The 12,530-nt window shown below is 48.6% G+C and overlaps 6 protein-coding genes across 6 annotated transcripts; 3 read left to right on the plus strand and 3 right to left on the minus strand.

Annotated features, from left to right (window-relative positions):
• Positions 1–25: 25 nt before the first annotated feature.
• N7511_001488 (guanine nucleotide exchange factor MON1) lies at positions 26–2,114 on the plus strand (the record flags this gene model as incomplete). Its single annotated transcript, XM_057123913.1, has 5 exons — positions 26–614; positions 665–1,521; positions 1,578–1,759; positions 1,815–2,049; positions 2,106–2,114. 5 exons carry the CDS (start codon positions 26–28, stop codon positions 2,112–2,114), a joined length of 1,872 nt encoding a protein of 623 aa, XP_056989646.1.
• A 281-nt stretch (positions 2,115–2,395) lies between these two features.
• N7511_001489 (proline iminopeptidase) lies at positions 2,396–4,175 on the minus strand (the record flags this gene model as incomplete). The annotated part of the gene is made up of 8 exons (XM_057123914.1): positions 2,396–2,707; positions 2,774–2,870; positions 2,924–3,062; positions 3,114–3,299; positions 3,354–3,439; positions 3,512–3,756; positions 3,847–4,088; positions 4,136–4,175. 8 exons carry the CDS (start codon positions 4,173–4,175, stop codon positions 2,396–2,398), a joined length of 1,347 nt encoding a protein of 448 aa, XP_056989647.1.
• A 314-nt stretch (positions 4,176–4,489) lies between these two features.
• N7511_001490 (pyridoxal phosphate-dependent decarboxylase family protein) lies at positions 4,490–5,971 on the plus strand (the record flags this gene model as incomplete). The annotated part of the gene is made up of 1 exon (XM_057123915.1): positions 4,490–5,971. One exon carries the CDS (start codon positions 4,490–4,492, stop codon positions 5,969–5,971), a length of 1,482 nt encoding a protein of 493 aa, XP_056989648.1.
• Positions 5,972–6,758: 787 nt separating this feature from the next.
• Positions 6,759–8,841, minus strand: N7511_001491 (putative glycerol:H+ symporter (Gup1); the record flags this gene model as incomplete). The annotated part of the gene is made up of 4 exons (XM_057123916.1): positions 6,759–7,772; positions 7,831–8,412; positions 8,474–8,541; positions 8,601–8,841. 4 exons carry the CDS (start codon positions 8,839–8,841, stop codon positions 6,759–6,761), a joined length of 1,905 nt encoding a protein of 634 aa, XP_056989649.1.
• A 609-nt stretch (positions 8,842–9,450) lies between these two features.
• On the minus strand, positions 9,451–10,672 carry N7511_001492 (uncharacterized protein; the record flags this gene model as incomplete). The annotated part of the gene is made up of 2 exons (XM_057123917.1): positions 9,451–10,590; positions 10,640–10,672. 2 exons carry the CDS (start codon positions 10,670–10,672, stop codon positions 9,451–9,453), a joined length of 1,173 nt encoding a protein of 390 aa, XP_056989650.1.
• A 534-nt stretch (positions 10,673–11,206) lies between these two features.
• On the plus strand, positions 11,207–11,852 carry N7511_001493 (acylphosphatase; the record flags this gene model as incomplete). The annotated part of the gene is made up of 3 exons (XM_057123918.1): positions 11,207–11,221; positions 11,300–11,596; positions 11,673–11,852. 3 exons carry the CDS (start codon positions 11,207–11,209, stop codon positions 11,850–11,852), a joined length of 492 nt encoding a protein of 163 aa, XP_056989651.1.
• Between the last annotated feature and the right edge of the window lie 678 nt (positions 11,853–12,530).

The raw sequence follows: 12,530 nt of genomic DNA on the forward strand, positions 1-12,530 counted from the left end.
GACGAGCGACCGCGTGAAACAGCGCATGCCCGCAGCGGGAATGAAATCACCGCACGACCCCAGGAGCGACGGCCACGAGCCCGTCGAGATATCCGAACAACCCTCCAGTCCCAAGACGCCAGACATCGATCATGACAGGCGTAGTCCGAGCCCAGAGGGGCAACGACCGCCTCTACCCCCACGGCCCAATACACTGAGTCTGCTGAACGATGAATCGGCCTCTAGGGCAACTCTACAAGCGGAGGCAACAACTGCCGTCTCACGAATGGACATCGCGACACAATCATTAGATGCTGGAAGTGCTCAGTCTACATTGGCTCTGCGTGGCTTGCCCCGAAGCCCAAGGGCCAAGATGAGTCTCAGCCAGTTGGCCAGCGCGCGGGGCAGCGAAGCGGGGGACTCTGCCAGTATTCGCAGTTCGATCCCGAATACTGAGAATGGGGATGTTGAAGCTCTCTTCACAGACTTTGTTGCTACAGCACCCGGGGGCCAGCTACAAGATGCAGCAGGTCTGCTCAATTACCCCGAATTTGCGGCCGATGATATAGACGATACCGGAATTTTGAGCGAATTCGAATCGGTTGGCGAGCTGAATGAAGAAGGTGACAATGAAGGTATGAGATATTTAGTGGTTTTGTTTCGTCAAGTGGCTAATTTGTCTTAGAGCTGCTTCTTCAACGGTGGAAGGCGAAGCGCAAACACTATATAATCCTCTCCGCTGCTGGCAAGCCAATTTGGACAAGACATGGAGACAGTGGTCTCATTTCCGGCTATGTCGGAGTCATTCAGACAATCATATCCTTCTATGAGGAGGCAGGCGACCATCTCCGAGGTTTCTCTGCAGGCGACACTCGGTTCGTTGTCTTGACCCGAGGATCTTTACACCTTGTCGCAATCAGTCGCATGATGGAAAGCGACAATCAACTTAAACTTCAGCTAGAGGCATTGTACATGCAGATTTTATCTACATTGACACTACCTTCGCTCACCCATCTCTTCTCGGTTCGGCCGTCTACCGACCTTAAACGCCCTCTGCAAGGTTCTGAGTCTCTTCTGTCTTCCTTGGCAGATAGTTTTACACGAGGATCTCCATCTACATTATTATCTGCTTTGGAATGTCTCAAGATCCGCAAACAACATCGTCAAACCATCAGCAACGCGCTTCTAAAAACAAAGGCTAGTAGTCTTCTATATGGCTTAGTGGTGGCTGGTGGTCGACTCGTCAGTGTTGTTCGCCCAAAGAAGCACTCCCTACATCCAGGTGATTTGCAATTATTATTTAACATGATATTTGAGGCCGACGGCGTCAAAGCCGGAGGCGGAGAGAGCTGGATTCCCGTCTGTCTTCCTGGCTTCAACAGCAGCGGCTATCTTTACATGTACGTCAGCTTCCTTGATATACGCGACGACATCGAGAACAGCGCAGAAATCACCAAGGACGAGTCTGTAGCCATCATTCTTATCAGTCCCGACAAAGAAGCTTTCTTTGAAATGCAAGGAATGCGCGATGCTCTTGTTGAGGTAAGTAAAACTTTTATCCCGTGCGAACCTGATGTTTGATGCTAATTGCGTGGTAGCAAATGGAGAACAATGGTAGTCTCAAGGAGATCAAGACAGCAATTGACAACGGCCGACCCGCTACTACGGATATAGATTCTGCGACTGTCCTCCATCATTTCTTATACAAGTCTCGTGCCAACGTACAATTCACAATGTCATCTTACTCGCCTGAATTCTCATCATTAACTAGACGGCGACGGTCAGTCATGCTTTGCTAAAACTACTTCTATAACCGATTCTGACCCTGATTACAGACTGATGTCAATGTACAACAACCTACACGCGAGCATTCACACCAAAAACACCCACGTTAAAGTTCACCACTGCGTTTCGCGATCTATGAGCTCTTTTGGTTGGGTGACTGCGGTTTTTGAATTCTACTGCATTGCCGAACCAAATACGAATCGAAATTCACTCGCTCAGAGCGCCAGTAAGGTTGCTCAGTGGGTGCAGCGTGAGGAGGAGAGGCTCTTTATTATTGGCGGTGCGGTATGTTTATCCCCTGTAATCAATGTCATACCCACACAGCTGACGATCATAACCAGGTCTTCTGACATTGCATAATGCACCACAAGTCTCTCGAGATCAGATCGACATTCTCTGTACATATCTCTATAGTAATTATACCCAATCCAGTGTTGTCCATCGTTCGGCGTCTCACTTTTTTTGTTTTACAACAAGAATGCCCGGTCTTTTCGGCCTTGTTCCTTTTTTTAAAGATTAAAAATAATAATACCCAGTCGTATATGGAGTCATTTCTATAGATATGATTGGATACACTCGTAAATTCACCCCGTACCTCGAATATAAATGAAAATCCAGGGTTGATGTTAATCTAATCAATCGTGTCCTCACGCAAGGCAAAGAGCTGACGCATGATCTCACTCGGCTTGCTTCGCAAAGCATCATGGTACATGTTGTTTGCGATGAACTGCTTGATGTTGGGCACCTTGGCAACAGTAGCTTGCACCAGGTCGAAGTGCACATACATGTCTTCCATGTAGGTTGTGCTGTAAACAGGGACCTCGTTTTTGGCCAGTTGAGCTTCGTCGTAAAGAGCAGGCCAGTCCTCGGTCTCAGCCAGGATTTCGGCCGCCTCTTTCACCTCCTTGAGTTCCGTGTAGGACTCGAACATGTCTTTGAACACCTGAGGAATTGATCACATTAGTTGATTCTGATCGAACGTGAATTCTGGGTCGATTGTACGACGTACCATTTCACCTGTGAAGTAAATTTCAGGCACGGAATCGTTGATCTGGAACTTTGCGTTGCTTGCACGCAGTCTGTCTGCAGACCAGAGTGATGCTTTTCTGTGCGATTTGTTAGTCATATATCATCCAGTGATGAGGGACTGTTTGTTTACCCTTGGCAATAGATCGATTCATGAAGAACAGCATAGATGATGTTCTTGTCCATTCCTCCATTGCCGTCAATTACAGAGAGAGTGGGCAAAGTAATGAAGTCAAACATCTCCAAGTCATTGCAGACTCGGACAACGATATCTAGGACTCTTGTTAGCCTTATAACAAACCCCAAGAAATGATTCGGCTTACCGTGCAAGCTATCGATTCCACCGTGGAACCCAAACAGGATACCAAGTTGTTGGAACCGAGCCGGTGTAAGCACACCTGATGGCAAGGTAACAGTGTTGGAGGATAGGTATTGCATGATTTGCTTGACACGCTCTACATCCTCAGGGAACTTCTTGTAATAGACTTCATTTCTTTTCTGGACCTTTTCTGTTCATTTGTTAGTACGAAAAATCCAAGGAGAACTTAGACAGATGGACTTACCGTAAGTCTTTGCGTAGACAGCATCAGGTCCGTCCACCAGCGGAGGAATACCACCACAGACAAAAGCCTCTCTCAACCCTGCTGGGCTATAGTCATAAGAAATGATGTTAGTGGGGATCGATCCCGAACATGAGGGCATTGATGCAGTCAATACATACAACTGGGAAAGATAAGTCAGAGCGCAAAAGCCACCAAAGCTTTGCCCGATGATACTCCATTTACGCTCTCCTTCCGGGTACTCCGCTGTCAAGAGACCGCGAATAGCCTCGCAATCACGAACAATATTGTCCGCACGGAAGCTCTTGAGGTATTCAGCTTGTTTGATAGCGTCGCCCTGGCGGGCCAGAGTTCCCGCAGTGATAGTCGAGCTCAAACCAGTACCACGCTGGTCTAAGAACAACACCTAAACCATTTCAAATTAGTTCCCGTTATGTCTGATCTCGCATATGAAGCCCAAGTAGATCAGTCAGTTCATCTGCATCACATAACTTACTTGATAGCCCTTGCTCAACATCGTATCGAGCCAGGGGTAAGATTGCGGGGGACCACATCCAAAACCAGGACCGCCCTGAAGGTAAACCAACCAAGGAAGTTTACTCTCTTTGTCCTCCTCTTTGGGCTCAATCGGTTTGTTCAACCGACTGACACTGCGAGCAAAGAGTCGCAGCTGGCCAGCGGCGGGCTTACTGTAGTCCACCGGGACATCGAAGAACAGCTCGGCAACCCGAAGCTTGTCTGCAGAGTCTCTTAGTTCCGATCTCACGCTCCCTCAACCGACATACCTGGGACATTGTGGAATCGACGATCGATCAGTTTGGCCATCGCGGAGTTGATGGGGCTAAAATCAATTGGGCCGAGCCGCTGTGCGGAGTGCCGTGCCACTCGCGATTTTCGCACTTGTCGCTCTTCCTTTCATTTCTGCTCTACTTGACTTGGTCCAATCACCTCCAGTCCTCTCTATCAACTATCATCTTATAGTTAGTAACTTATATTTAGCGGATAGAGTCAGAGGTGGTCCACTAACCCCTTCTAGGGAGGTCCAGCCGAATCCTTCCCAAATCCCGAGAGTCACAGAGATCCCGATCATTGTATAAAACAGCTTCAGCCTCTTCAAACCTGAGTAATATCTATACAAAATGGACAGTCAATTGCAACAAGATCTATGGAAAATCGCCCAGGGACCATGGGAATCCGGCGTTCTTCCCAGCGCAGAGAATCTAGCACGAGCAAGAGCGTCTCTTCCAACCGCACTTCCAGATACTGGATCCAGCCTGGAGTCTGTCCAACGACACATCATAGATGAGATTGTACCTGCTTTCAATGGAGGCAGCCTCAGCGCCAATTATTATGGCTTTATCACCGGCGGAACGACGCCGGCAGCACTGTTTGCCGACAATGTTGTGTCTGCTTATGACCAGAACGTTCAGGTGCATCTTCCCAACCACTCTATTGTCACGGATGTGGAGTACAATGCACTCGGTCTGCTATTAGATCTTTTCCGTTTGGATCGCTCTTCCTGGCATAATGGAACGTTCACCACTGGCGCTACGGGGAGTAACATCCTTGGCTTAGCCTGTGGACGCGAATTTGTCCTGCAAAAGGCAGCTGAGAGGAAAGGGATTGAACGTCAGAGCGTTGGGGAGTACGGCTTATTTGAGGTGTTGAATGCATTGGGTCTTTCTGGTGTACAAGTCCTGTCAACCCTTCCGCACTCTTCTCTAGTCAAGGCAGCCGGTATTTTGGGCATTGGCCGTTCCAATGTACACAACATTTGCCGGACTGATGATCCCCTTCGCTTTGATATCGAGAAACTGGAGAAAGAGCTCGCGAGGCCAGATAAAGTGAGCATTGTCGCTATTTCATGCGGCGAGGTCAATACTGGCCGCTTTGCAACGAGTGGCGAAGACCTAAGACGGATTCGCCAGCTTTGTGACAGATACGGAGCCTGGATGCATGCTGATGGCGCCTTTGGTATCTTTGCTCGGGTCCTGGAGGACAAGCCTGAATTCGCAACCATCAAAAGGGGCAGCGAAGGAATAGAACTGGTCGACTCCATTACCGGTGACGGCCACAAACTGCTCAACGTTCCCTATGATTGTGGCTTTTTCTTCTCGCGGCATCCAGATGTGGCAACACAAGTCTTCCAAAATGCAAACGCCGCCTACTTGACTGCCGGAAACTCCGATGGCCCTTCTATCCCTTCGCCATTGAACATTGGGCTCGAGAATTCTCGTCGCTTCCGAGCATTGCCCGTCTATGCCACCCTCTTGTCCTATGGCAAGTCTGGTTACCAAGAAATGCTCGGTCGCCAGATTGCGCTTGCGAGAAAGATCAATGGCTGGATCTTCGATCATGCTGGATATACCGCTTTGCCGAAAGCATCCTCAAAGACTGAATTGCTTGATCAAACATTCATGTCCGTTCTGTTCCGGGCTAACGACGAAGAACTAAACAGTAGCTTGGCGCAGAAGATTAATGATAGCTCTCGCATGTTTGTCTCTGGTACCAGCTGGGATGGTGCTCCAGCTTGCCGCATCGCAATTTCAAATTGGCGAGTTGACGTGGAGCGAGATTTCGCTTTGGTGTCCGAGGTGCTAGCCAAGGTCGCCCAAGTATAGGAGCATGGCGGCTGCTCTTTGGGGTTTGATGCTCCAATGCCCTTGGCATGCCGATATTACGGCATTCATGAGAGAAGTGACTGTGAGATACATATAGTATCTCAACGCAAATTTAATTTTTGAAATTACACTATGACCATCTACGTCCATGCAGATATGACGGCGAAGGAGATACCGTCGAGATCATCCTCGACGGGACGAACACGGGGCCTGTGGAGCCTAGCACCCAGGTTTCCACCGACCGTTTAGCAGAGTCAAGTTGGCAGAGAGCTGCAAAGAGGATCGAGGGCTTGTTCGCAGGTGGGGTGAGGCATCCATAAATTCCACTCGAACGTTGGTGGCTCTTTTTGTTTCTTTGTATGTTCGCTTTCTGAAGCTATTTGTGAAGATATTCTTACCTCCATTCTTAATAACATTATTCTGATTGCAACCCTGAACATTGTAGCTGCTTTCGGGATTTAGAAATTGTAGACTTGTTCTGACCTGAAAGTCTAGGTCAGTATATCATTGGGCATCGCAACAGACGGCACAAGCAATCTTTGATAAGGGCAGTCCATAGCCCAAGGCTGAACACTGTTAAATAGTATGATATCTTGTAGGGGAATGATTAATTTTAATTGCCTGTATAATGGAAGAATTTGGAAGAAGAAATTGAGTTATTTGCATCGTTAAATGTGACGCTGCACTAGGTCTGGAATCACGGATTTTCAAAGTCAACCCAACACTTCACAAGTGCCATAGTGTACATATAAATGACCATGTATGCAACCAATACCCATTGATGGCATCAACATTTCAGATTAATACCAGCCCTCAGCTCATCCTCACGAACCTCAAACATGACCTGCACACCAACGAACAAGACAACACAGCAGGAAACCATATAAGCAAGGCCAGAGTACGAGCCAGTCAAGCCAGCAAGGAGATCCTTGAGTCCATCCAAACCAAGCGCAAAGCCCACCAGATTGGCGATCATCATCATGAGAACATTTCCAACGGATCCAATACCACACAAAACACGGTATGTAGTAGGACGGGATCGCCAGCGGTGTGCGGGGAATAGCATACCACCGAGGACTTCGGGCAGGACGAAGAGCGTAACCAACCACCCCCACATAAGCAAGCGGAGGTTGATATCGTGCCACAGGGCCACGAAAGTGAAGACCATGAGGAAGTTGCGGATTTGGAGGAACTTGTTCATGAGATTGGACTTGGGTGGGGAGGCTGGCTTGGGGCCTCCGGCTGGGCGTCGTCCACCGCCACCGCCACCAAGGGGAATGTAGATGTAGCGGACGATCCAGCGGTTGTAGGAGCGGTGCCAACCGCGCCAGAAGGCGAAGGCGGAGTAGTTGTTTGACATGCAGCGGACCATGTTCTCTGGTGGATCGATGCCGTCCATTAAAGCCCAGAGGCGGAAGAAGCGCCAAGGGATAAGGAGTTTGAGCCAGATGATATGGAGGTTGAAAAAGGCTAACATGCTCAGTTGGCCTGGGGTGAAGACGGACCAGTCTGGGTTGGATTTGGAGATTGCTACTGCGTAGATGTAGTGGAGGATGAGTTCCATGCAGAGAAGCGTGAGGCCGAATCGGATGCCGTAGAGTGCGGTGCGGCTGCGAGTTACAGATGATGGTTTGTAGCGCTGCTGGGAGGCATAGTCGTTGAATGTCAAGATTGGACCAGCCAGATACAACGGTGAGTATAGAATGTAGGCAATGTAATTGCGTAGAGTGAAAGCAGACGGCTCTGCAGGAATCTTGACTCTTTCGCGGTCAGAAAGGGACGCTGGGTCAAGTTGCTTCTTCTTATGGAATCCGGTCAGTTAAATGTCAGTCGGAAGAAAACTACTACCGAGAACTCACTTCAATTGGACTTGCCGCAGGGTAGTCAACACTCCAATAGTTATCCATATTGAAGCTGATGAGGCGCAAAACAGTCACCTTGAAAAGGACCTCCCAACGTGGCATGAGTCCTCCAAAACTGTCAATAGTCTGGGCAAATTGGAACAGCATGCTAGTGCTTTCTCCGGTGGTGCCAGATGCTGGGGTGAATAGTGTCACTATCCGCTCGAGGGGGTATCCTCCGCACAACTCGTTGGCAAACAAGATGAAGAGGTTAAAGGTCCAAGTCACCGCCGGAATATAAGAACGCGGAACATCCTTTCCAATCCGGAAATTGATATACAGAATCAACAGTACTTTGAGAGCGGAGACTCCATGGAGCACAGTGATAAACACCAGTCCGAACCAAAAGTCGAAGCGCATTCGCTGTTCGAGTTGCGCCTCGCCCGCACCAACCACAGAGTTGCTCGATGGCTTTGTTACAATCTTCGAGCGGTTCGAATATGACTGGTAAGCCCGGCGAACAAGAGGATGGAGGATCAGAAGGAGGAGGAGAGGGGGGATGTTGTCGCGAAAGCTTGCATATTGCGTATCGGAGTTGTCCTGCGTGCGTGAGGTCAGTTTCGTGCTTATATATGACCTTCCGCTGAACACAAGTACGTACGACCAGGCGCCCAGGGATCCATCCTGGTGACAAGAGATCAGAGTATTTGGGGTAAATTGGGTTGCTTTCTGTAATGTCCAACCCGGTCAGTATTCCAACCCCTCAGCGATTTGCGTGATCCACTAACCCTTCGAGGCATCAATGACGGTCTTGAACATCAATGGAACGAGTGTGATGAAGAAAAGATAGTAGACAAAGAACTCGGGTGTGCGCCAGAGTGATGGCGGCGCGCCCTGGGCGATTGCGTTGGCGCGGGCATCTTTCGAGGATGGTCGCGTGTCGTGAGCAGGTGTTGCGGTGGAGGTAAAGCGAGTGTCTAGGGTGTCCAGCGAGTAAACTCGCCGGAGCCATGTGAAAAGAGAGGGCATTTTATAACAGTGGCATGGCCGGCGCGAATGTGGAAGTGTCGAAGTGGAAGTCGGAGTGGTTGAAATTCCGATGTTTACTCAGGGGGCCGAGGCACCGCCACTTAGGTGGCCACTACGATTCTTGAACTATGTGAATATTCACGTTAAGTTATACGCTAAAGAGGGCCCTAGTATTGAAAAATTATTCGATCAGCTATTTGTTAGGACGTTGTAAGTTAATGATTATATCCCTGTAGATCCATGCAGATCCAATCAGCGCCCGCCAATATCACATCGAGGGATTCAACAGGCTAACTTATACAAAGCCGCTCATGAAATCCGGGGTAAATTCGTAGATTTTACTACAATTTCTGGGTGTGAAAATTAATGTCGAAGAACGGAATAAGTCCAGAGACATAAAACAGATTTAGAAACGATGGTGAGTTCCTGTGCAATTTGCCAACATACTCTTACACTATTCATTAGACGTTGAGTAGAATGCATAGATGAGTCACTTTGTGGCGACTAATTGATCGAGAAAAACATCGCATTGATTGATGTGTTTCATAAAACCTGTACTTTCTACTGACTAACCAAACTGCTGTGATCTATTTGCAAACGAATTTCCTCTCAGCTCAAGAATTCACTGATGGCATCCAGTCCAGCCTGCAATCTCTCCGGCGGGCCTGTGATATGCATGCGAACAAATCCACGGAAATCCTGAGCAGCTGGCAAGCCAAAGCAAAGACTGCCAGGAGCTAGGAGAACGCCCTTCTGTGCTTTCAGTTGATGACAGAACTCAAGATCGTCGACGGGGACACCATTGGAAGAAAACCGCACAAAAGCTGTCGCCCCCGAGCTCGGCTTAATCCACGAAACACTCTCATGCTTGTTGACAAAGGCTTCCAAAATGGCGAGGTTCTTTTGTGCCATTTCGAGATGCTTTGCTAGGATTTGAGGGCGGCATCGGTCACTCAATGCCTCTGCAGCAATGGCATCATCAATTGAGCCAATCGCCATGATCGTGTAAAGACACATATTGAGGCATTGAGAGAGAATTTGGGGATTTTTTGTGGCGAGCCAGCCAACTCGGGTACCAGACAGGCCCCAAGACTTGCTCACGGAGCTGGTCACAATGATCTTGTCATTCTCGTCGGAAAGCTCTACGAAGGATGGCGGGCTTGTCGAGGTATGGAATAATGGGCGGAAGATTTCATCTACAACAATGATTAGCCCGTGTTCTCGGGCCAGAGCCACAATTGCATGCTGGGTTTCGACGTTCAGGATGGTTCCGAGGGGGTTGTTCGGGTTGTTGAGGACAATCATTTTCGTGGCTGGCTTGATCATGTCTTTCAATTGCTGGAGATCCCCCTGGCCTTGGTTCTTCACGTCGAGAGACCAATATGAGATATTCTCGCCGACTTTCGCTTTCGGAATTGCCAGAAGAGGTGTGTATGAAGGATACATCGCGATGACATGATCTTCAGGCCCAAGCAAGCTTTGAAATATGAGCGCGTTGGCACCTGATGCTCCATTCGTAGCTATGATGTGCTTTGCAGCGACTTGATCATCGTACAACCCAGCGATTTGCCGGCGAAGATTCTCACTTCCGTTACTCGGACCCAGAGTCAGTTTCATCGACTCTACGGATAGGTTGCTGGCAGTTGTTTGCTTGTCCGAGGACAGCTGGATTATGTCCTGGATGGACAGAGCTGGAGTCGCACTGCCGGCCAGTACCAGAGAGACATTCCCTGATTGGGATGCAATCCACTTGACGATGTGTTAATAGAAGCAAGAACTAGAATTGGAAATGTCGTACCTTGGGAAGCTCGAAAGTGGTAATATTATTCATGATGTTTTTTGTATGGCAAGGAGAAAGAGAAAACAAAAGGGCTGACGATTTTATAGAATTTCCAGGGCTCTGACACATCGAAGGACATGCGGGGCCGTTGGCAGGGCGTGCTTCAGTCCATTGAGTCATTTCATAGGCCAAAGCTTCTGCTTGCTTATCGTCCTCTTCGATTCGTTAATTGGGAAGAGTTTCTACAGAAGACAAAGACTTGGTGGATATGACGTGAGTTCCAAGTGCTTGATTCAGCATCAACACACAGTAGAAGAGCGTTTTGCAAGTTGTGTACAGCGATTGCAGTAGATGACTCATGTGGATCATTGTCATTTACTTCGCAGAGTGATGCAGGAAGATTAAATCTGGGGTAATTTTATTAGTTTGGAGTAATATTTACTTGTAGAAATACAGTTGGCGCGGAAAGAAGCATACGAGGATTGATGCTCGATTATGTATGTAGCCGCCTTTCTCAGCTGTCCATTTTGCCATCCACCTCAGCTTGTTGATTCTTCCAGCCTTTCATCCTACTCTCCAACCACAATGTCCACGCAACGAGTGAGTATTCCTGTTGAGCATTGGCCCTGCTATTCTAGTGACCACAGACACCTCTACCTTGCTACATTACATTTTTAGCCAAAGCCAAGGGATCTCCGCATGCTGATATCTACTTCAGGTTGCCTTCAAAGTCCACGGCACCGTACAAGGCGAGTCCCTCTCCATCCCAGCTACCCAACAGCTCTCCTGATCCACCCAAACACTACTAACTCGAATAACAGGCGTCGGCTTCCGGTAAGAATCACTGCAACTCATGCGATGACATCATCTCCAGCAGAGGGACTGACCGTGGCCACAAACTACAGAGACTTCACCCAGAAATGCGCCACCAGCTATGATCTCAAGGGCTGGGTCCGAAACACTACATGCGGACGGGTGGGTATCTACTTCATTCATACACTGTGAAAGGCACAGCTTAGAATGGTAAGCTTACTCAGCCGGTTTTGTATAGGTCGAAGGCGAGGCACAGGGCAGCGATGAAATCATGAAAAAGTTCTTCCAGCAGATCGGCAAGGGGCCCCGTATGGCTCATGTTGTGAAGCTTGAGAAACGAGATATGAAAGTCACAGATGGGGAGGATCACTTTGCTGTGATGCGGACTGGGGAGTCTATGTTTGAATCGGGGAACTAGGCTGTTTTGGGTATCTTTCCAGATTGTTCATGGAAGTCCCTCGTGACATCAAGATCCAATTTAAATCGTCGATCACCGTGACTGATACGGTGACCGTCTTGCTCGCTACATACATCCGGGGTAGTTGGTTCACACCGTCGATTGATTTGAGACGATAGCGTATATGATTCAGTGTATGGGGGAAACCAAGAGGATAAAGTTGTTCGGCAGGATCCGGGAGACAAATTTGTTGTCATCCTCGACGCCGGTGAGGAAATATGGAAACCACTATTGGTTCTTTGGACTCGGGCTTTGAAAATGACATCTCGGGATCGGAACTAACGAAAGGCGAGACGGGCAAGGCTCGGGCTTCTCTGCACTGCGCTGAGTCATTCTCGCCCGGTCTATCCCGAGGTCACCTGCGCAAATTTGCGTGGGAAAAGTTGGGAAGTAGACAGTAAAAAGCGAGTACAAAATATTCTCTAGAGATAATGGGAAGCCTGGTGGATTTACTTTTTGTTCAGGGATATTCATAGTTTGATAACTCTCCAGTCGATCAGGCCAGGAGGCTCATACAGGACGCATAAGGATATGTGGGGGGTTGAATAAGGTGGAGCCAATGAAGTATACGAATTGTCATCTCTCGTTTTCAGGCTCTTGTTTGTGAAGCTCAGAGATCCCGTCAGGATCCCGTCACGA

Source organism: Penicillium nucicola (assembly GCF_028828085.1).
Source record: "Penicillium nucicola strain IBT 29836 chromosome Unknown utg000001l, whole genome shotgun sequence".
NCBI lineage: Eukaryota > Fungi > Ascomycota > Eurotiomycetes > Eurotiales > Aspergillaceae > Penicillium > Penicillium nucicola.